The sequence below is a fragment of the Quercus robur genome, chromosome 5, assembly GCF_932294415.1.
Source record: "Quercus robur chromosome 5, dhQueRobu3.1, whole genome shotgun sequence".
Classification (NCBI taxonomy): Eukaryota; Viridiplantae; Streptophyta; class Magnoliopsida; order Fagales; family Fagaceae; genus Quercus; species Quercus robur.
The window spans coordinates 80,629,759-80,655,031 of NC_065538.1; the positions used below are offsets into that span (position 1 = coordinate 80,629,759).

At 32.8% G+C, this 25,273-nt stretch overlaps 1 protein-coding gene across 3 annotated transcripts in view; it reads right to left on the reverse strand.

The window, feature by feature from the left end:
* Nucleotides 1-25,273, reverse strand: part of LOC126727322 (G-type lectin S-receptor-like serine/threonine-protein kinase At1g11410) — a 127,939-nt gene that overhangs the window by 81,557 nt on the left and 21,109 nt on the right. Inside the window, exons 1-3 of one of the 3 annotated variants that reach the window (XM_050432925.1) lie at nt 943-2,301; nt 668-787; nt 6-92 (exon numbers count right to left, since the gene is read on the reverse strand). In XM_050432925.1, the coding sequence (XP_050288882.1) occupies nt 6-92; nt 668-787; nt 943-2,248 (1,513 nt within the window). In that variant the 5' untranslated portion in view covers nt 2,249-2,301. Of the gene's footprint in view, nt 1-5; nt 93-667; nt 788-942 lie in introns of those variants that run through there. The other 2 variants (XM_050432924.1, XM_050432926.1) reach the window with 2 other exon arrangements.

The window sequence follows — 25,273 nt, forward strand, 5'->3', positions numbered from 1 at the left end:
CCTACCGACAAATGTATTGAAATAACACTTTTCCCAAACGTTTGGACAAAACTCCCCTCCTAGAAAACTTTGGTGGCTATTATTTTGTGAATCTGGAAAAGACATTGGTGCAATATTAATTTTTCTAAAACTTATAATGATTATTCAACTTTGAAGAAAATTGGTGATTTCAAGGTTAAAAAGAGATGAGTTTATCGTTTTCTTTCCAAAGAAATCAAACTTGTCACACCTCGTCTTGTGTAGTTTTTTCCTATATAGATGAAAAATTCTTTTTCTTAGTTTGGTATTATAACAACTATTGGTATTCTTTGCTACTTCATTCCTCCATTTGAAAGGAACGGTAGCGCACTTACCTTACCCTCCAGTAATGACTTTTACAGTTTTACCTACCCTGTTTTGCCTCATTCTAGTCCACCCAATCTTGAGTGTGCTTGCAAGGGGGTAAATTAACATGATAATAAATATAATTGTTAAGTAATCAACAACATATTAAAATAAATTTCTAAATATAATTTTTGTTAATTAAATCATCAACATAAAGAAATTTTTAAATAATATTTTTAATTTATGTTTAAAAATTAAATTAACCCATAATTAGTAAGATTTATGTAACAAAATAATTGTAGCACCTCTACCATAATTCACACACGTAGGAAACACGGCGTACCTTTCCTTTTTCTCCTGATCAACCAATATGCACAGAGGAAAATTAGTAATGGAGTAACAAGCAGGGCCACGATCATAATTGCTTGCCTCTTCTTGTTGGCAAAGAACCCATTGGAATGAGCTGTAAACAAGTAAATTTCTCTGTTAACGCAACAAAAGTGGTGCACAGTTTTTGAAGTTTCTTTTTTACAACTAAGATGATTAAAAAAAAAATAATAATAATAAATCGCAATTAGAATACATCAAATATTTATGCCTTAGTAAATTGTTGAGTACCTAACTCAAGCGCGTCCACTCGAACGTACAAATTTTGGCCCCCAATTAACACACTCGTATCTATCAAATCACCATACCATCTCAAACACCCAACTTGCTCCTGTGTATCCATACCTGCATACGCCGTGCAAGTACAATTCTGCAAGCATTGTTGCCGACACTCCTTCAAACTCAGCTTCTTATCAAGTTGTGCAAATGAACTATCCGGAAGCTTCACACTTTCTACCTTCACAAACCCATCACCACTCTTGCATATAGATTCCGGTCCACGCTTTCTTACACATCCACCAGATGTATTTCTCAGAGACCATTCACTTGGTGACTTGGGTTGGAACCCAGGTAGACAAGTGCATTCAAATGGAGTATCATTTTGAAGTTGACATTTACCAAATGTACCACACTTGCCGTAATAGTCACACAGGCTCAACAACGGCGCTGACCCCTCATAAACATAGTTTTTATCTCCCTCACTCATCGTATAGTGTTCAATAGACCCTGATTCAGTTACCACGAATCTTGAGAATGCTCTTGGAGGGAGATCAATCCAACTTAGAGTAGTCTCAGTCTGGTTGTTCACCAGACTTATTTTCAAGAGCCAATTAGCTTGTATGTATCCGGGTATCCCGCTCCATCTAAATCCATTATAATGACCAGAACGCCACCACAAAATGTTGCTTTTGTACAAATACGACTCTGGGGAGGAGTTGGTGCTGAGCATATACAAGCAATTCCCAGTTCCTGGATCATCTTTGGACTTCCAGGATCTAAGGATTCGATTCAGACCGGTTGTTCTGTCTAGCCCAAGTTTCAGGTGTGTAAAAAACGTATCAGTTGGATAATCAAAGCTTTGCCATAGTACCTCACCTGTTTCGTTAAGAACCAGTTGTAGATTTCCTGAATCCAAGAGCTGAGCAACAGTACTGTTGTTGCTTGATTTTGAGGTAATATTTGTGGACCAGATGGGCTGATTTCGATCTTTGACATGGAGTACTAGGTTTCCATGAACATCAATTGAGAGAACTCCAGAAGTATCATTGATAGGGTTGTCTCTGTTTGCAACCCACAACATGGGTTTATCTTCAGCTCTAGTATACCAAATTCCAACATAGCGGTTGGTGGAAACTCCGGGACGAGAGAAACCAAACGCAAAAGTTTCTCCTTTCGAGACTAAAACTTGACCATCTCTGATGGGTTTGCTGATAGTAAGAAACCCACCAGAGATGTTTTGCGAAGTGCCAAACTGGGAAAAAACAAATAGAAGAAATGTTTGTAGAAGTAGAAACCCCTTAGCAAAATATATGATCATGACGAGTAAGGTTGTAGATAATGGATAAGTCTTTTTGCTAACTGGAAACAGAGGTTGAGACTGTTGAATACATAAGGCTTTTTAAATATATGATACAAGGAATGTGTATGACGTTTTTGTTCATATTCTAACTCTGACCGAGTCAGAAATTTAAGTCCAGTCTCATGTGCCGAACTATATATCCACAATATTTTTACAATATTTTCATAACAAATTCTAAATGATGAGTTATTATTGGTTGTTATTATTGGTATAAAAAAGTAATTTTAGTGTAAGGTTCAATTTTGAACCAATAATAACTAACTACTTATGATTTGTTGTAAAAATGTTATGAAAAATTTAATGTATCTCCAGTTTTTATTAAGGTCCAGGGTAATGAGTGTTTTTAAGGTATTTTTATTAATGATCTATTTTAGAAAAATTTTGATTATTCTCTTGTTTGAAAGAAATAAAAGAAAAAAAGCTTTTCTTTCAAAAATAAAAAGTTTTCAAAAAATCATTTGACCCTAGATTAAGTTTTTCAATTAAATTTGAGCTAATTACAACTTACTCATATGTGGTTTGGCTGAAATTTAAGTTTTCTATCTTTAGTTTTAAATTTGACATTTTACACACCTAAAGTTAGCACAATTATGGTTTTGTAAAATGGGGCTAAATATATATTTTTGCTATCTTTTATGTCTCTTTCCTCTCAAAACATAAGAAACATAAAAGATTTTCAAAAGCAAGAACTCCCCAAGACAACCAAAGAAGACAAGGAACCACAACAAGTTTTAATAAAGGTGGACCTTTCACCTTGCGCTAATGGTTGTGGTTGCCTTGGAATGGCAGACACAAGGAACATGTGCTCAAAATTCTACAATGATTTTCATAAACGAGAACTTGCAGACAAAGTCATAAAGAGAAGCTTCTATGGTGGTGGTAATATTTGTTCTTAACTTTTACAAAAGCTCACTTTTTGATCTTGAGAGGAGAAAAACATAAAAGAGAGCAAAAATACATATTTAGCCCCCATTTTTAACAGAATTGAATTACGAAACCCTAACTCAGCTAACTTTATGGGGGTAAAGTGCCAAATTTCAAACCACGGATAGACAACTTAAATTTCGGCTAAACCACAAGTGAGTAAGTTGTAATTAGCCCATTAAATTTAAATGCATGGTTAGATTGATTTAATTGTGATTTGAAAAGAAATTGACGTTTGTGGGTTATTGGTCAATTAAAGAATATAATGCAATACAGTTATTGAAGTGCTTCTAGGTTTTACCATTTTCTTATTTATGTTAGGGTTTAAAGACTATATATATGTTAAAACACTCAAATGTCAAGACATATCCAATTTTGATTTACACTGTGGGTCAAAATCTGATTCTTCCTCTTACATAGGAGAAGTATCATTGATCTTAAAGGTCATATTTTCAAGGTTAAATTACATTATTGGTTCCTGAAATTTACCCTATAAGTGCAATTAGTTTCTTAATTAAGCTTCAAGTGAGCGCAATTAATCTCTCAAATTTTAAAAATGAGCAATATTAATTCTTCAGTTAACTGCTGTTGTTAGTGTTGCTTATGAGGCTAGTGATATAGTGAGCTTGCCTTTTTTTACTAATGTGGCATTTTTTTAGTGAAAAAGATACAAAATTTATTTTACATGTTAGAAACCCATTAATCTAGTTCTAAAATCAAATCTTAATTTTAACTGGTTCCATTTCAAATTCCTTCCCTATTTTAATTATGTAACACATCACCTATCCAGTTATAACCAATGTGGGTGATACCGTACCGTACCGGTCGGTATATACCGTGCCGACTAGTGCACCGGTACAGACACACCCCCTATTTCGTACCGGCCGTATTGGTGAAATCCGGCTGTTTCGGTCGGTAAATGGATACTGGGCAGAAACACGAAATGCTTTTATTTATTTATTTATTTATTTATAATTTTGGTAGTTTAATTTTAAAATCCTAATGGCGGTGCAAATCTGAGTAAGCCAAGAAAACCCAGCAGAAAGAAGGAGAAAAATGAAAGAAAAATGCACAATAGCTTTGCAAAATGAAGTTTGAATCACCTCTTCTTCTACACTTCGACTTCATTATTGTTGACATTTTTGTAACTTTGTTCTCTACACTGCACTCTTCCCTAGTCTAACCTTTTGCTACTTCAATGTAAATACTAAGTAACTTGTATGCTTGGTCAAAAGAGTACACTTGCCTTTTGATTTTCTCAAAGCATCAGATGATATTTTGAGATGATATTTTGAATTGGTCTCACCAATCTTTTGACACATGGGGCTGGCATTTATTGAGTTTGGTGGGTGTTTGATTATTTAATAGTTTTCACTTTTATATATTTATATGTTGATAACTCAATCAAAAAATATAAAAAGTTGCTAAAGTGATATATTAAGTTATTAGAAATATAACTTTGTTTATTGTATAAAATAGTTAAAAGTAGTGGGAAACCCGAAACGGTACACCGGTATTGACCGGTATCCGAAATATATCGTATCGCTGGCCAAACTGGTATAGCCTCCGGTACGATATTGTCTTCCTTGGTTATAACAAAAGAAATAAACTTGAAATAGTATTTGTGATAGATTTTGTCAATATATGAAAGCAAATAAATGTTTGAACACGAAGTCGATGGAAACTGAAACTTTGAATTAAGGTGACAAAAAGAATGTGTTCAAACTGGGCGTGGTCTACGATTGAGTGCCCAAACCATGCAAATCCAGCTAATGATCAGAGGGATATAGATCTTCTCTTCATTAATATATCAAAAGTGAATGCAACAAAAATTTGAGGTTTCAGTTATCAAATTGGGATTTTGGATTTCAGATTTTAATTTGGTATTATTCATTACTTCAATATTTTGATATTAATAGTTTTATAATGTGTAAAATAATTTCTGCATTTTTCTCATTAAAAAATGTCACATTGTTAACAAAACAACTTATACTGCTAATTTTTAAAATTTGAGAAACTAATTGTGCTTACTTGAAAACTTAAGGAACAAATTGCAGTCATAGGATAAACTTCAGGGACCAATAATGTAGTTTTGTCTATTATAGGAGTTAGTTAACGGATGTATTAATTATGACAATCAAATTGCAAAGAACATATACCAAATGCCAATTTTCCAAAGTTGATTTATTGGGTGGAAGTTAAGTGATGGCCGACGGGTGGATATTGGGAGGTCATTAAATCCTAAACCCTCTAATGTCAACAACGTTATTGTGCTGCAAACACCGTGATTGGAGGGTTAAGGTGCCATTTTCCTTTTGTTGTTTAATTATCTTGATCTTAATTATAAGTGGTGACTTTAGTGCAATTTTTATACTTTATTTTCATAAAATAAAAAAAGTCTATACTGCATTAAGCAAATTTTGGAATTATAATGTGCATCACTTTCTTTACTTTTCAAATGACAATAAATTTTTTTGAACTATTTCCAAAGTCACAATCTAGCAAAGAAAAATAAGAAAATTTATCTTAAAAAAAAAAATTAATTTCTACCATAGAAGTGAGTTTCTCCCAAAAAAGAAAAAAACAAACAAACAAACAAAACAAAAGGAATGTGAATATTTACTTTTTTTCAATAAAAATGAAGAAGATGATAATAATTTTGTTGTTTGAGATCTATTTGTTTTGATTGAAATCCTTATATAAAGATAGTTTTCCGTATTTTCCAATGTTAGTCGCATAAATAAAAGGGTTGTTATTGCATACTCCAGGAGTATGCTCCCTCTCTCTCTCACACAGAGGTGGGCCCCATAGTGGGTGGGACCCACCCATCTATGAGAGGAAGGGATTATACACAAATTTTCCTCAAAAAAAATAAATAAATAAATAAAGGAAAACTATTTTTGGTCAACAAAAAAAGTATGGCTTACTTTAAGAGGTTGTTTTCCACCAAATGTTTTTGGAAATAGACTCTATCTCACAGCAAGGTAAAAATGGGAAGTTAGGAAAAGTGGAAAGATAGAAAATATTTTAATTTTCCTCTTTTTTGTTTGGTTGGGAGTGAAAAAGTGGAGGGATGGAAAAAGTGAGTTTGTATAAATTTACTCATATTTCCCTATTAAAAAAATGATGCGCAATTAAAAAAAAAAGTGACAAAAAAAAAAGAAAAAAAATACAATCACCAAAATTTATTAAAAAATAAAAAAATGTCCAGAAAAAAAAATCACGTCTAAAAAAAGAAGAAGAAGAAGAAAAATAAAACAAATGCTGTCACGCCCACGGCCATAAGAAATCAAAAGAAAAAAAAAATAAAGAGAGGAAGAGGCAACGTATAGGAAAGCAAAAGAAAGAAAGAAAGAAAAAAAAAAGAATGAGAAAAAAAAAAAAACTTACTAAAACTTGAATTGAAAAAAGAAAAAGGAATAAAAAAAAAGGAGCAGCATACTTAAACCCATGTGCAACTTGCACATGGGCATTTTTGTCATTCACCCATTAGAATCCCCTCCCCCCCCCCCTCCCACCCCCCCTGGTTTTCTCCCCATTTTGAGGAGAAAACTTTTTTGTGGGCCTAGAAAGAAAACATCCAGCCCCACCATCATTTTCTCCTATTCCCTTCCCAACCAAACACTCTCAAAAAAGTTTTTTCTTCTCATTTTTTCTCATTTTTTTTCCATCATTCCTAAAATCCACTCTACCTAACATAGAAAAATGATATAGTTTTATAGAAAATATTTTTTGAAAAAATGACTTATTTTCTAGAAAATATTGTTGTTGAAATAAACAGAATAGTAAAAACAAAAGTCAAATGCATTCATGATAAATATTTTTATTTTCTTTTGTAAAAAGGATAGAACTATACTTCTAACTCTAAAATATACTAGTGAATTCAAGTTTGGTGCTTAGATTTTGTAAAGTTTCAATTTTTCCTTAAAACTTTTAATGATCATTTGGTTTTAATTTTTTTTTTTTTTTTTTAGAAAGTCATTTGGTTTTAATTGATAGCACAATTTGGTAACATAACTTAACTTTGCAAATTCTCTCAGCATTTCTCACGTTATCAACTGCAATACTACAAATTTAAATTTTAAAAGAAAATTTTGGTACTTTATAGTAAAATATAACGATCGAACAAACGTGCACAGTAGTTTCTCCACTATGAAAAATGTAGTTCAACTAATAAGTGCAGACTTTAAAGAGCTTCAAACACAAAAAATGTTGTCATTAAGTGAAGCATTTGCTTCTGCAGAACTTGATGAATCTAGACCATAATTTATATTTTTTCGGTTGATAAATGCTGGCTTGTTAGGAGGGGGAAGACTTGTTTCATTTCCCAACATGAATAAAATTTCTGCCATACTTGGTCAATCTGTTGCTTGTTCTTGCACACAAAAGAGGACAATATGAGTACATCTTGAAACTTGATGAGGAGGATATGCTTGACCCAATGACGAATCAACTATATCCAAGGGTTTTCCTTCCTCCCATAAGTCCCAGACCTGAAAAATTAATAGTATAATCTTAGAGTACTACCAAGGTGAAGTGCATCAAATCAAAACCAAATGATAATATATTTTACTTATGTGTCCAATCAAATTTAGGCAAGGATTTTCAACATGATAGTGGTTGTTTTTCTTGCCACTAATTATCTCTTGTATTAAGACACCGTAGCTAAAGACATCTAATTTGGTAGAATATAATATTTCCATTGCATACTCCGGTGACATATATTCACTGCAATTGCACAAATAAAAATAATTATGATTTTTGTTTTTAGCATTCTTTGTTAATGTGTTTATACTTTTTACATTTTATTTAAGGATATGGATAAAAACTCACTCAACAAACCAAACCAATCAAATATCTTGTGTTCATTTTGTTACTCTTATATATATATATATATATATATATTAAAAATAGATTATGATTCTTCATTCTAGAAACTTTTGGTTGACTTAGAAATTTAGTCTCATCTTAATTAAAGAAAGAATTTTCGTCTCATGGAAAGCCACATTATAAACTATAATGTGTTGAATGATTCCTTAAATTTATTGTGTCCAAGTATTGCCACATACAAGTTTTTTTTAATATTTAAGAAAATGTCAAATTTTTAACTGCCAAAATTAAAGTCTTTAGAAAGACTTTGATTCTTCTTCTTCATTAAATATATACTTGGATTGATAGATGTCTTCAAAAATTTTGGCGCCAAAACATTATATTTGGGTTTATACTAATTGTGTTATGGTTAAATGTAGGTCAAAAGCTATTCAAAGATGACGAGATTAAACTCAATTCATATTTTTTATCCATATGTTTTACCCATAACTAATTTTTGAGTGAAACTTGTTTCATAGGAAAGTGTACGCTTGATTCCTAAAAAGAAAAAAGAAAAAAGTATACATTTGATACTTTAAATTTGACACAAATTTCAATAAATTCAAATTTGAAATGAATAAAATATAACCATTTGAAGTTGGCATAAGTATGTTGTCTCGAGGAGTTTGCTAAACCCTCATTCGACAGCTCAATCAAGTGAAATTGCAACAAACTATAACTGACTTTGAAAGCTTGGCGACTTAAAACTAATGATTTTTATACAAAACTACCCCTAGTTCATCAAATTCTAAGAAGAAAAGTTACCATATCAAGTTTGGCTAAGAACAAACCTTCTTGAGCCTAAATAATTAGAAAATATTATCTCTAGAGTATTCTCCACATGAAATCATTTTAGAGATTTTCACCACGAGTCAAAATGAAGAGATTATAACATAGTAAGTGTTCTTTCAAACCACAAAAAACTTGAACTTCTGCCAATAAGTTTATTGGTAGAATACCACTAGAGTATTCTATTGAAGAGATTATGGCATAGTAAGTGTTCTTTCAAACCATAGAAAACTTGAACGTGTACCAACAAGTTTATCACTGGAGTGTTCTATAAAGTACCACAAGCACTGTATTTCCTCAAATATGAAATTGTAGTATAAGTAATAAGTGCATACTTCAACAAGCTTCAAGCACAGACACAGTTACATCATTGATTGAACAAGGTGCTACTTCAGAACTTGATGAGTCTGGACCATTATTTATATTTTTTTTCTATTGATAACTGCTGGCTTGTTTGGTGTGGGAAGAGTTGTTTCATTTCCCAGCATGAATACAATTTCTACCATGGTTAGTCGATCCATTGCTTGTTCTTGCACACATAAAAGCCTAATTTGAATACTTCTTGAAACTTCATGAGTAGGATATGCTTGACCCAATGATGAGTCGACTACATCCAAGGCTTTGCCTTCCATCCATAAATCCAAGGCCTGAAAATGTAACAGTATCATACTTGATACTTCTATGGTGAAGTTCATTAATTCAAAACAAAATGATAATATATTTTACTTACATGTCCTATGAAATTTAGGCATGGACTTGCAACATGATAGTGATTATTTCTCTTGCCACTAATTATATCAAGTGTTAAGACACAATAGCTAAAGACATTTGATTTGGTAGAATATAATCCTTCCATTGCATAATCTAGTGCTATATATCCATTGCAATTTGTCGGATCGTGTGCCTTACCAATTCATCCAACCACCAATTGGTGAAGGATGAGGGGGCACATATCTTTTATAACATTCGATCGTAGACCAAGCCCGTTGGTATTGGAGCAAATTGTGAAATCCCTCACAATCCCTCCCTTACAATGTGGCTCCAACGACTCGAACCTATGACCTTGGCTCTGATACCACTTGTCGGACCGTGTGCCTTACCAATCCATCCAACCACCAATTGGTGAAGGATGAGGGGGTACATATCTTTTATAGCATTCGATTGCAGACCAAGCCCATTGGTATTGGAGCAAATTGTGAAATCCCTCACACAATTGAACAAAAGAAAATAATAATAATTGTGTGATTTTTGCTTTTAGTATTTGTTGTCGATGTGTTAGTGCGTGTGTAGCCCACTTATCTTATCTTTAATGCAAACTCAATTGGTGTTCCCTACCGTTGAGTTTTAAGGGGTGTATTGAAGATATGAATGCAATTGAGAGAGAGAGAGAGAGAGAGAGAGAGAGAGAGAGAGAGAGAGAGAGAGAGAGAGAGAGAGAGAGAGAGAGAGAGAGAGAGAGAGAGAGAGAGAGAGAGAGAGAGAGAGAGAGAGAGAGAGAGTTACTAGGTGCCAACAACACTATTTGTATTTGCTTCAATTTGGTCATCTCCAAACTAAAATCTGAAATTTTTGGATTCATTGCAGCATCGAGGTAGTACATTGCTTGTTTTTAGATCTTTATGGATAATTTTTAGTCTTGAATCTTGATGAAGATATAAGACCCCTCGAGCAATACCAGAAATAAATTCAAATCGCTTACTCCAATCCAACAATTTCCTTCTGATTTCTTCTGGATCAAAAAAATGAAAGTGTCTATCCATAATGCATATTGAAAAACAGTTGAAGTTAAAATCATAATTTGTAATGAACTTGATTTTAACTATACTACAGTTATGATAATTCTTGAAAGAAAGAATAGATAGTTGAAAGCCATAAGTGAAGCAAGAAATGGTATACCAAAGATGAAAATGTCTAGGCTTTTATTTGGCATGCATTCATGGCTTAACATCTTCTCTTCTTTATGGATGCAGCAACCAAAAAGCCTCACAAGATTCCTATGCCGGAGTTTGGCTATTAGCATGACTTCATTCTTAAATTCTTCTATGCCCTGCCTTGAACTTCTTGAGAGTGCTTTTACTGCTATTTCCTGTCCATAGGCTAGTTGACCCTAAAATTATAATTGTGACTTAAAATTATTAATATATTAAGTGAGAGTTACAAATATTAATAACTTATTATGATTTTTCTTACTGTATCTATCACTATGCATGTGCCACTTATAAACCACGTCCACGGCCTCCACCAAATATTATCTTACACATGGCGTTATTAGAAATTAAAATAACAAATTGTGAGAGCTTCTGCTCATAATTTTGTACAACTATGATACTAGCTTTTTGACCTCAACCTTGCCCCAGATGTACAAAATTCAAGTCGTACAATAATAAGCATTGCTTCACATTTAACAAAGTTGTATAGTTATCTTAGATGCTTATCATGTATAAGGTGAAAGTACCTCGTAGACCGGGCCAAATCCTCCTTGACCATGTCTTTTAGTAGGAGAGAAATTGACGGCTGCTGCAAGTATGGTGCTTATGTTGAAAATTGGTAGATCTGGTTTTCTTCTACCTTCATCAAGCTTCTGAGAATCTTGAATGGTTGTTGAACATGCAGTAACATCAATGAAAAATTTGAGTTGTCTTTCCCTTGCTGGTCTAATACAAGAACAGTTACAAATGATGGTTGTAAATTTGTAATCATATTAAGCATTTATATATAACTGGATAAATTACACCAACCTATTGAGAAATGTATTGAAATAACATTTTTCTCAAACGTTTGTACAAAACCCCCCTCCTTGAAAAATTTGGTGGATATTATTTTGTGAATCTTCAAAAGACATTGGTGCAGTATTAATTTTTCTAAAGATTTTATTGATTATTCAATGTTGAAGAAAATTAGGGTTTGAACTACGGGGTTAGCAAAATATGTAACTATCTTTAAAATAATGTACAATATATATATATATATATATATGTGTGTGTGTGTGTGTGTGTGTAAAAAATTGGTGAAGTAGAAAACACAAATTAATCCTCAATCACATTCTTTTTATTCCATTTTATACCCTACTGATCACAACTTACAACTTGCTAAGTATTATTTTACTTTCCTTAAAAAAACACTAAATTTTAGAATGCCAAAAAAAAAAAAAAACCAAATAAGTAGCATAATACAATTGGTGAAGTGTAAATTGGAAATACAAAAAATGTGACAGGAAATTTACTTTTCCTATAAATTTAATTACATCACATTTACAAACTAATGTGTTATCGGTCCTAAAAAAATTAATTTAAAAATTCATTAATTGTCTTTTTTGAAATCTACCCATTACACTCATTATCACATCAATTTGTAAATGTTATATATATAACTATATAGTAGTGGATTTTAGTTAATTCAACTGGTAAAGTCTCTGTTAGTAGAATAAGAAATCTGAGGTTCAATTTCTGCCTACATCGAAACTGATTGGTGTCTTGGTTAGATAATAAAGAACTATCATCAAAAGTAGACGTCATATGTTACAACTCTCTCTCAAAAAAAAAAAAAAAAAAAAAAAAAAAAAACTATATAGTAAAATTTGTAATATCTTTACATTTTCCACACCCAAGAGAGAGAGAGAAAGAGAGAGAGGAACACAAGTGTCACACTGAGATTGGTGGAGTACAATTTGTGGAAAGGAAGATTTTGATTTCATCATTCATTATGAGTTTTTTTGTTGAATAGGAAATTTTGTCTCATGTTGATAAAAATGAAAAAAAATATATATATTTCTCATGTCGACTACAATCATTTTTTTGAAAGAAATTTCATCAACTGTCATTAAAAAAACATTAACGAGCTACACATCAAGAGACACTTGATTTTGGATGAAAGAAAAGTACCTCTTCCATCCACACAATCAGGTCTAAAACAAATTGAGAATGACTAGCCAATTTATGGGCAACTACATTTCTTCCCTCTTAATAATAAAGACCTCACATCTCTCAAAACACCCCTAGCAAAGTAGCAGTAGCTTGACTTCTGAAATTTCATTTCTAAGCCACTAATCTTCCACGTATCTGAGCTCTGTATCACCATAAGAGTCTGTTTCAAGTCTCCCTCTCAAATATTCATCCTAATCCCAACATCCATTATTAAGAGGTTGGCAACTTTTTAGTGCCAAAAAATTTAAGATTTGAGTTTATTAATAGAATTGTGTTAGAGTTTGGTTTTAGTGTGGTGTTTTGGATTTTGAGATTTAAATGTGTTAAGTTTTTTATAAGCCTTTCCATCCCAAAAAAAAAAAAAAAGTTCTTTCTGGGCCTAGCATGTTCTCAAATTTTTCTAATGTTAGTTGAGAGAGACATTATGGGCTTGACGTTTATTGGGTTTTTATTATTTATTTTAGGTTAGGGTTTTTTTTTTAATAAATTTTTTTATATTATGACTTGAGTGATTTTGGATTTTAATACGTAGATGGGCTTTGCTGGTTTTAAATTTTTTAATGGACTTTCCGATTAACTGGCAAGTTTAGGCTATATTTCATATTAGGCTGGAAGGGCTGATGGACCTAAGGGCTTGAGCCTAGACCCCTGTCTATTGGTGGTGCAATGGGCTTAAGACAGGTGTGTGGATTGGATCATACCACAATTGACTAGGTCGGATCAAATTACTGATTGGGTTGTTCATTTAGTGCGTATAGGAAATGGTGTACGTGTGTATTTGTGAATCATATATGCAGTGCTTGTGAGTTGTGGGTAAATTTAAAATCTATGCGAGTGTGTGATTGTGAGCAAGTTGTGCAATTCTTACAAGATGTAAGTTGTGTATGATCTTGGTATGCAAATCATACAAGAGAATTACATTAAATTAAACCGTTGATGCTAATAGGTGTAATCTCCAGCTAAGTGTACTCTACTTTACTCCCCTCAATCCAAACTAATCAAAAAAGAAAAAGGAAGGAGCCGCGAAACACACGTGGCATTCTGAGATTCATGGAGTACAATTAATGGGAGGGAAGATTACGATTCATCATTCTAGAAACCTTTGGTTGACTTAGAAATTTAGTCTCATGTTAATTAAAGAAAGAAATTTCGTCTCATGGAGGGCCACATTATAAATTATAATGTGTTGAATGTTTCTTTTAATATTTAAGAAAATGTCAAATTTTTAATTGGCGAAATTAAAGTCATTAGAAAGACTTTGATTCTCCTTCTTCATTAACCAATAAGGATTGATAGATGTGTTGGCAAATTTTGGTGCCAAAACATTTTAGATTTGGGTTTATACTAATTGTGTTATGGTTAAATGTAGGTCAAAAGCTACTCAAAGATTACAAGATTAAACTCTATTTATATATTTTATCCACATGTTTTACCCCATAACTAATTTTTAAGTGAAATTTGTTTTGTTGTAAAGTATATGCTTGATCCCTTAAAAAGAAAAAAGTATACATTTGAGACTTTAAATTTGACACAAATTTACTAAATTTGGATTTGAAACAAATAAAATATAACCATTTGAAGTAGGCATAATTATGATGTCTCCAAGAGTTTGCTAAACCTTCATTAGACAACTTGCTCAAGTGAAATTGTAACAAACTATAATTAACTTTGTAGGCATGCTAACTTAAACTAATGATTCTTAATATAAAACTAACTCTTGTTCATCAAATTCTAAGGAAAAAGTTACCATATCAAGTTTGGCTAAGAACAAACCTTCTTGAGCCTAAATAATTAGAAAACGCTATCTCTAGAGTGTGCTTCACGTGAGATCATTTAAGAGTTTTTCACCTTGAGCCATAACGAAGAGAATATAACATAGTAAGTGTTCTTTCGAACCACAGAAAACTTGAACTTCTGCCAATAAGTTTATAGGTAAAATACCACTAAAGTGTTCTATTGAAAAGATTATAACATAGTGAGTGTTCTTTCAAACTACAGAAACTTGAACATCTGCCAACAAGTTAATCGGTAGGACACCACTAGAGTGTTCTATAGAGTACCATATGCACTGTATTTCTTCAAATAAGAAATTATAGTATAAGTAATAAGTGCATACTTCAACGAGCTTCAAGCACAGAAATGGTTAAATCATTGATTGAACCAGGTGCTCCTGTAGAATTTGATGAGTCTTGATCATTATTTATATTTCGTCTACTGATAAATGCTAGCTTGTTTGGTGAGGGAAGAGTTGTTTCATTTCCCAACATGAATACAATTTCTACCATGGTTGGTCAATCTGTCACATGTTCTTGCACATATAAAAGTCCAATTTGAATACATCTTGAAACTTCATGAGTAGGATATGCTTGACCCAATGATGACTCAACTATGTCCAAGGCTTTGCCTTCCACCCATAAGTCCCAAGCCTGAAAATTTAACGGTATCATACTTGTTACTTCTATGGTGAAGTCCATTAATTCAGAACAGAATGATAATATATTTTACTTACATGTCCTATTAAATTTAGGCATGGACTTGCAACATGATAGTGATTGTTTCTCTTGCCACTAATTATCTCTAATGTTAAGACACCATAGCTAAAGACATCTAATTTGGTAGAATATAATCCTTCCATTACATACTCAGGTGCCATATATCCACTGCAATTGAAAGAAAGAAACTAATAATGATTTGTGTGATTTTTGTTTTTAGTAATTGTTGTCGATGTGTTTGTGCATGTGTGGCCCACTTATCTTTGTTAGGATTAGTACCCTTAAATTCTATTATATGATGATATGTATGACTTAATGTTGTAATTAATAAAATTGTTTTATTATTATCTAAAATAATGATAACATGAATATTTGGGTGTTATCATATAGTCCATGAGATGCGTAGTATGTGATTTATGTGATTTAGTCATAGAAGATGTAAGTCACAAATTCTTTATAAACTCAGAATTTTAGTTCATAGTCAGTGATGAAATTGGGCATTTCATCTGCGAAAACTATAACATATCAATTAAGATGATTTTCCTTAATCATGGAAGTGAAGACTTCTAGTTGGTATGTTGATATGTTTTAAGAGTTAAGACATATTGAACTGGACCGTTGTGAGATTTATTATTCTCCTAACGACTGTCAAATGAATAATAAATCTCATGACTTCTATTTATATCAATTTTTAATCCTGAGAGAATAATAGACCTGATCATGAAGTGTAGGTTTCTTTGATATATCAGAAGTGAGATCTAAAGTAACGGTCAAAACCTCAGTATGTTGGGCAGCCACATTTAGTGTTGATGGAACATATATTCTCAAGATGGAATTCATAATCTCTTAACGGAGATATAAAATGTTCCCTTGAGATAAGTTTAATGGGTTCGGTTATTCAGAGTATTAGGTCTAACCACTTTAGTAAGGAGTTACTAAAGTATATATTTATGAAATTGGATTTCATAAATAAATAATGAATAACTTAAAGGATTAAACAGGGTACTCAAGAATTAAAATGTAGTAATCTTCAAAGTGACAATCTACATTCATGACTTTGTATTACTACGAATATTTTATAATGGGGTTGCATATACAATAAAGTCTTAGGATATAATTTATTAATAAGGCTTAGAGTACAATTATAGTGGTATTAAATATAATTAATGGTAACTTTAGACTTGTCAAGAGTTGACAGAAAAGCCCAAGGTCTATTGGAGCTAGTGTCTTATTTGTTCCCTTTTGATCCCACTCCAAGCTACACACTAAACCCCAATTGGAAAGGCCAAAAAGGCCAGCCCAATTAGATAATCAGTTAAATACATTTAATGAGAGACATCATTGTGAAATGGGGTGTGTGTGTGTGTGTGAGTGTAAGCCACAATCTTATTCTCCCTTGGAAATTGATTGAGATACCACACTTCTTGGGCATAAAGTGGAATTGAAGTGAAGATTAAAAGTGTTCTGAAGTACTTTTGATCTTTTGTTTTGAATTTCACCACACCAAGGTATGCTCTCTTGTTCTTAAATTTTGAAATTTACATAGTGCAATGAAGTAGATCTGTTCATATTCCACCGCGTGTATTTGTATGAGATACAAATCTGTTATTCCATGTGTTTTTCCAATAATTGGTATTAGAGCGGTCTTCAATCTCATGTTTGTATAACGTGTTGAGTGAGCTTTAGAATCAAAGAAAACTATTTCCATAGTTTTGAAAATTCTACAGTCATTTTTCTGCATATTTTAGTTTTGAAACTATTGTTCGATAAAACTGATTTTCATGTTATGATGTTTTTTAGTTTGATTTTAACCATGTAAAATTGAATTTTAACACTTTAACATCAATGAAATTCAAGTTTTAATCTCAATCTCACCGTTTTTGATCATTAAGAATGTGTTTTGTTCATTGGAAACGTATAAAACTGTTAAAAGAAAAATGCTGAAAAAGTTGGTTACACGATTTTAGACTGATCGAACAGCAATCGAGTACCAATCCAATTTTTTCAACTGATCTAAGTAGCAATCGAATTGGACAGAATCTATTTCTTCATTTTTAACTAATCGAAATAGCAATCGAGTACCAATTGAAAATTTTCGACTGATCGAAATACCAATCGACTACCAATTGAATTGGACAGAAATTTTTCTTCATATTTTCAATCAATTGAGAATTGTTTTAGATCAATTGAATGCTCTTTTTTGACTGAAATTGAATAGCAATTGAGAATCAATCGAATTGAGCTGAAAATTCGTGAATGCACTGTTTTTTGAATTTTCACTAAGTGTTTTCACACATTAAAAGTGCAAGCCTATGTGTGATAAGATTACACATGTTTCTAATTAAAAACCTTTATTTTAAAACATCTAGTGGGAGAGAGATACAGGGGTTGGATCTCACAGCCTCCATTGTCGGTTTATAGTAGTATGATTAAGCACCTCGCCTTGGCATACATGCCTTACTCCCTTCGAAGGGTGTTTAATTCCTGGTACTACATATTAAAATTCTTAATGATGGAATGATGGATGATATGTGTTTTTACATTAAGAACGAACATGCTTCCGTGGAGTTACTTAATGACTCACATAGATTTTAGGCAATGGTATACGCTAGACTAAGTTTAATGTTAACCTCCCTTCGGAGCTATGCCATTATTATTTAGAGGCTAAAGGAAATTCGGCATATTATTAGTGTTTGATAAGAGTTATCATGATAGCACTAATAATGAGAATAGTTCCTAATCAATCATAATGTTTAAAATTTACTTGCTACCAAGGAATTTTAAACATGAGATTGGGTTGTTGTTGCATATTTTATATTATGATTTTATTAAAGTTCCATACTATATGTTTATATGCTAAATTGATAATGTCCAGTTTACTTATTATATTCATGTTTGTAATTTTTAGATTTAAAATCATGGCATCATTTAGCCCACTTTTTACTATTCTTAATCAAAACGAACTGACTGGATCCAACTATGCTGACTAGAAAAGAAATTTGGACATTGTTCTTACTGTTGAAGAGCACAAATATGTGCTTACTCAACCATGTTCTAGCTTTCCACCATTAGATGCTCCTCTTGAGGAAAAGCAACAATATGATTGTTGGCAAAAATCTAATGAGATGGCTAAGTGCTATATCCTAGCATCTATTTCAAATGTTCTACAGCATCAAATGCAAGATGTAGAACTAGCTTCGGACATAATGCTAAGTCTGAAGGAGATGTTTGGTGAGCAAGGCTGTTTTGCAAGGCAAGAAACTATGAGGCAGATTTATAATACCAAAATAGCTGAAGGTACTTCAGTGAGGGAGCATTGTCTTAGGATGATCTCTAATATGAATACATTGGAAGTTTTAGGTGCCGATATTGATGGAGAATCTCAAGTGGATATGATACTCCAGTCACTACCAGAATCATTCAAGGAATTTAGACTTAACTATAATATGAACAGAAAGATTTATTCATTGTCTGAATTGATGAATGAATTGGTAGCGGGGAAAGACATTCTTGGTACATCCAATGTTGATGCCAATATGGCTGAAGTTTCTACTTCTCAACTTAAGTCGAAAGGCAAGGGTAAGAAAAAGAAGAAGAAGGACTTCACCAAGCAAGATAGTAAACAAATTGCCTTAGGAGTTGCCAACAAAGGAAAGAAAATCAAAGGAAAGTGTTTCCATTGTGGAGAGAAAGGACATTGGAAGAGGAATTGTCCAAAATTCAGAGCTGCCAATAATAAGGGTATGAAAAGTACATTCCTTCTTGGAATATGTTTAGTACAAAATCCCACGGATTCCTGGTGTGTGGATTCAGGTTGTACTAATCATATCTGCAATTCTTTGCAGGGGTTCTAGGAGACCAGAAAGCTGAATGAAGGGGAATTGTTTCTTACTTTGGTTGATGGGAGCAGAATACCATCTGTAGCTGTTGGATTGTTTAATTTATGCTTTGAGTCTAGGGTTTTAATATTGGAAGACTATTTATATATACCTAATGTTCGTAGGAATTTAATTTCTACAACTTATTTAGGTAAACATGGATATTGTGTTATCTTAAAAGACAATGTTGTAATAAAGAAGGATAAAGTGTTTATCTGTTCTGGCAATATTGTGGATTGTCTTTATATTTTAACTCTTGATAAGCATGAATTATATAATTCTAAATTAGATAATGACTCTCATGTAAAATCATTAAAGAAAAAAAGTTTCCTTCTACTAATAATGCATATCTTTGGCACTTGTATTTGAGTCATATTAATACAAACAGAATTCAAAGATTGATCAAAGATGGACTCTTAGAGCCATTAGACTTTGATGAATTTTCAGTTTGTGAATCTTGTTTGGAAGGCAAAATGACCAAACGACATTTTAATGCAAAAGGTAGAAGAGCCCAAGAATTGCTTGAATTAGTTCATACGAATGTATGTGGTCCTATGTCAACCCAAGCAAAAGGAGGTTATGAGTACTTCATTACTTTTACCGATGATTATTCAAGATATGGTTGTGTACCTAATGAAATGGAAGTCCGAAGCTTTTGAAAAATTCAAAGAGTTTAGGACTGAATTTGAGAATCAATTGGGTAAACACATAAAGGCCATTCGATCTGTTCGTGGTGGCGAATACCTTCTTGGGGATTTCAAGGATTACTTAACTCAAAACGGGATTGTATCCCAATTGACTGCACTTGGAACTCCCCAACAAAATGGTGTAGTAGAAAGAAGGAATAGGACTCTTTTAGAAATGGTTAGGTCCATGATGAGTTACTCAACTTTACCGATTCCTTTTTGGGGGTATGCCTTAAATACAACAATACATCTTTTGAATTTGGTTCCATCGAAATCTGTTCCCAAAACACCCATGGAATTATGGAGTGGTCGTAAGTCTAGTATGAGATACCTCCACATTTGGGGTTGTCCATCACATGTGTTAAAAGGGAAGCTTGATAAATTGGAACTAAAATCAGAAGTGTGTTTGCTTTTGGATTATCCAAAAGAAACTAGAGGTTATTTATTCTATAGTCATAAAGATAACAAAGTTTTTGTTAGTACAAATGCTAAATTCTTGAAAAATGACTATATGAATAATTTTACTCCTAGAAGTAGAGTTGTTTTGCCTGAAATGAATAAACTTGTAATTGAACAACCAATGGATGAAACTATGAATGATGTGGTTGTATCGGACAAACCACAAGATATTACACATAAGATGACTAGTACATAGGAACCTCGTCGAAGTGGGAGGATTGTAAGGCCACCTATAAGATTTATAGGTTTGGGAGAAACTTATGAAGCTATCTCAAAAGAGGCCGAAACTGATCCTTACACTTATGAAGAGGCAATGAATGATATAGATGCACATCATTGGGTCAAAGCTATGAAATCTGAATTAGATTCTATGTATTCCAATCAAGTTTGGGATCTTGTAAAGGCGCCTAACGGCATTAAACGTGTTGGTTGTAAATGGGTTTACAAGAGGAAGAGAGGGATAGATGGAAAGGTTGAAACCTTTAAAGCAAGGCTAGTGGTGAAAGGGTATACACAAAAAAGAAGGTATTGATTATGAAGAAACCTTTTTACCAGTAGCAATACTTAAATCTATCAGAATTATCTTATCAATTGCTGCTCATTATGATTATGAAATTTGGCAAGTGGATGTCAAGACTGCATTTCTAAATGGCAATCTTGATAAAGAAATATGTATGATGCAACCGGAATGCTTCATAGCAAAGAACCAAGAGCATATGGTATGCTAGTTGAATAGATCCATTTATGGACTTAAGCAAGCATCTAGGTCATGGAACATCAAGTTTGATCAAGCAATCAAGTTATTTGATTTGAACAAAATCTTGATGAACCATGTGTGTACAAAAGACATTAAGATAAAGTAGTAATGTTCCTAGTGCTTTATGTTGATGACATTCTACTCATTAGAAATGATGTAGGGGTAATGTCATCAGTAAATGTTTAGTTATCAAACCAATTTGATATGAAGGACTTGGGTGTGGCTAACTTTATTCTAGGGATCAAGCTTTGGCGAGATAGTAAGAATAAGATATTAGGCTTTTCACAAGCTAGATATATAGATAAGGTCCTAGAATGGTTTAGCATGCAAAATTCCAAGAAAGGATTACTTCCTTTCAAACACAGAGTTCCTCTGTCTGATAACCAAAGGCCTAGGACTTTTGAGGAAGAAAATATGATGAGACAGATTCCTTATACTTCTACAGTGAAAAGTCTCATTTATGTCATACTTTGTACTAGACTAGATATCTGCTATTCAGTTGGAATGGTTAGCCGATATCAATCAAATCTAGAACCAAAACATTGGCAAGTTGTAAAGCATATTCTCAAGTATCTACAGAGAACGAGAAATTATATGCTTGTTTACCGGTGTGAGGATTTGATACATATTGGCTATACAGATTTAGATTTTCAATCAGATCTTGATTTCAAAAAGTCCACTTCGGTTGTCTGTTCATTTTGGGAGGTGGAGCCATAAGTTGGAGGAGTGTTAAGCAATCTTGTATTGCTGACTCCACCATGGGAGCTGAATATGTTGTTGCTTCTGAACCAGTAAAGGAAGTTGTTTGGCTCAAGAAATTCCTTTCTGATCTTGGTGTTGTGAGAATGGAGCAAGTTCCTATCACATTATTTTGTGACAATAGTGGAGCGGTTGCAAAATCCAAAGATCCAAGGAATCACAAGAAAGAAAAGCACATTGAAAGAAAGTACCACATCATTCAAGACATTGTTGCTCGTGGAGATGTAGTAGTAGCAAAGATAGATAGTGCAAATAATATGGCAGATCCTTTTACTAAAGCCTTGCCTCAAAGGACTTTCGAGTCACATTTGGAGGGAATGAGAGTTAAATTAGTGCACAATAGTCTTTAGGGCAAGTGGGAGATTGTTAGGATTAGTGCTCTTAAATCCTATTGTATGATGTTATGGATGACTTAATGTTGTAATTAATAAAGTTGTTTTATTATTATCTAAAATAATGATAACATGAATATTTGGGTGTTATCATATAGTCGATGAGATGCGTAGTATGTGATTTATGTGATTTAGTCATAGAAAATGTAAGTCACAAATTCTTTGTAAACTCAGAATTTTAGTTCGTAGTCGGTGATGAAATTGGGCATTTCATCTGCGAAAACTATAACATATCAACTAAGATGATTTGTCTTGATCATAGAAATAGAGACTTCTAGTTGGTATGTTGATATGTTTTAAGAGTTAAGACATATTGAACTGGACCGCTGTGAGATTTATTATTCTCCTAACGATTGTCAAATGAATAATAAATCCCACGAGAAATCCTGAGAGAATAATGGACCTGATTATGAAGTGTAGGTTGCTGTGATATATCAGAAGTGAGATCTAAAGTAACGGTTAAAACCTCAGTATGTTGGGCAGCCACATTTAGTGTTGATGGAACATATATTCTCAAGATGAAATTCATAATCCCTTAACGGAGATGTAAAATATTCCCTTGAAATAAGTTTAATGGGTTCGGTTATTTAGAGTGTTAGGCCTAACCACATTTAGTAAGGAGTTACTAAAGTATATATTTATGAAATTGGATTTCATAAACATATAATGAATAACTTAAAGGATTAAATTGAGTACTCAAGGATTAAGATATGGTAATCTTCAAAGTGGCAGTCTACATTCATGACTTTGTATTACTGCGAATATTTTATGAAGGGGTTGCATGTACAATAAAGTCTTCGGATATAATTTATTAATAAGGCCTAGAGTGCAGTTATATTTAGTGGTATTAAATATAATTAATAGTAACTTTGGACTTATCAAGAGTTGACAGAAAAGTCCAAGGTCCATTGGAGCTAGTGTCTTATTTGTTCCCTTTTGGTCCCACTCCAAGCCACACACTGAAGCCCAATTGGAAAGGCCCAAAAGGTCAACCCAATTACATAATCAGTTAGATACAAAGGGAGAAACATACAGAATTTTAATGAGAGACATCATTGTGAAATGGTGCATGTGTGTGATTGTAAGCCACTTTCTTATTCTCCCTTGGAAATTGATTGAGAGACCACACTTCTTGGGTGTAAAGTGGAATTGGAGTGAAGATTAAAAGTATTCCCAAGTACTTCTGATCTTTTGTTTTGAATCTCATCACACCAAGGTACGCTCTCTTGTTCCTAAATTCTAAAATTTACATAGTGCATGTTATCAATCATGAATGAAGTAGATCTGTTTATATTCCACTGCATGTCTTTGTATGAGATACAAATCTATTATTCCATGTGTTTTTCCAACAATCTTATCTTTGGTGCAAACTCAACTCGTGTTCCTTACCGTTGAGTTTGAAGGGGTGTGTTAAGGATATGAATGCAATTGAGAGAGAGAGAGAGAGAGAGAGAGAGAGAGAGAGAGAGAGAGAGAGAGAGAGAGAGAGAGAGAGAGAGAGAGAGAGAGAGAGAGAGAGAGAGAGAGTAGGTGCCAACAACTCTATTTGTATTTGCTTCAATTTGGTCATCTCCAAACATTCTAGCCACATCAAAATCTGAAATTTTTGGATTCATTGCAGCATCGAGTAGTACATTGCTTGTTTTTTATCTCCATGGATGATTTTTAGTCTTGAATCTTAATGAAGATATAAGACTCCTTGAGCAATACTAGAAATAATTTCAAATCACTTACTCCAATCCAACAATTGCCTTCCGATTTTGTCTAGATAAAAAAAAAAAAAAAAAAAAAAAAAAAAAGAAGTCTCTATCCATAATGCATATTGAAATACAGTGGAAAATAAAATCAGAATTTGTCTCGAACTTGATTTTAATTATAGTACAGTTATAATAATGTTTAAAAGAAAGAATTAGATAGTTGAAAGCCATAGGTGAAGGAAGAAATGGTATACCAAAGATGGAAAGGTCTAGGCTTTTGTTTGGCATATATTCATAGATTAACAACTTCTCTTCTTTATGAATTCTATAGCCAAAAAGCCTCACAAGATTCCTATGCTGGAGTTTGGCTATTAACATGACTTTATTCTTAAGTTCTTCTGTGCTCTGCTTTGAACTTCTTGAGAGTGCTTTTACTGCTATTTCTTGTCCATTGGCTAATTGACCCTAAAATTATAATTGAGACTTAAAATTATTAATATATTAACTAGAGTTACAAATATTAATAAATTATTACGATTTTTCTTACTATACTATCACTATGCATGTGCCACTTATAAACGACGTCCATGGCCAAATATTATCTTACACATGTGGGGTTAATAGAAATTAAAATAACATATTGTGAGAGCTTTTGCCCAAAACTAGCTTTTTGACCTCAACCTTGCCCTAGATGTACAAAATTGTAGTCGTATAATAATAAGCATTGCTTCACATTTAACAAAGTTGTATAGTTATCTTAGATGCTTATCATGGATAAGGTGAAAGTACCTTGTAGACCGGGCAAAAGCCACCTTGACTAAGTCTTTTAGTAGGAGAGAAATTGTCTATTGCTGCAAGTATGGTGCTTATGTCGAAAATTTGTAAATTTGGTTTTCTTTTACCTTCATCAAGCTTCTAAGAACACTACAAGAAATCTGGGTTTAGGTGACGTTTGTAAAACGTCACTAAAAACCCAAAAACGTCACTATAGCCACAAATGGCCTACAGCGACTTTTTTTTTTGTGACGTTCGAAAACGTCGCAATAGAGCAGTCACTATAGGTCAATTGCGACATTTCGAAAAACGTCACTATATGGTACTCTTTAGTGGCGTTCAGAAACTTTTAGTGACGTTTTATAAAACGTCACTAAATAATATAACATTTTCGTTCATGATGTAAGAAAATACATTTAGCGACGTTTATAAAACGCCGCAAATAATCACACCAATAGCGACGTTTCGAAAACATCACAAAAGCATTGTCCTTTTGCTTTTTAGTGACGTTTTTAAAACGTCGCAAAACCTACTCATTTTTTTAAAAAAAAAATATTAAAAATGCTATATACAACTATTGAAAA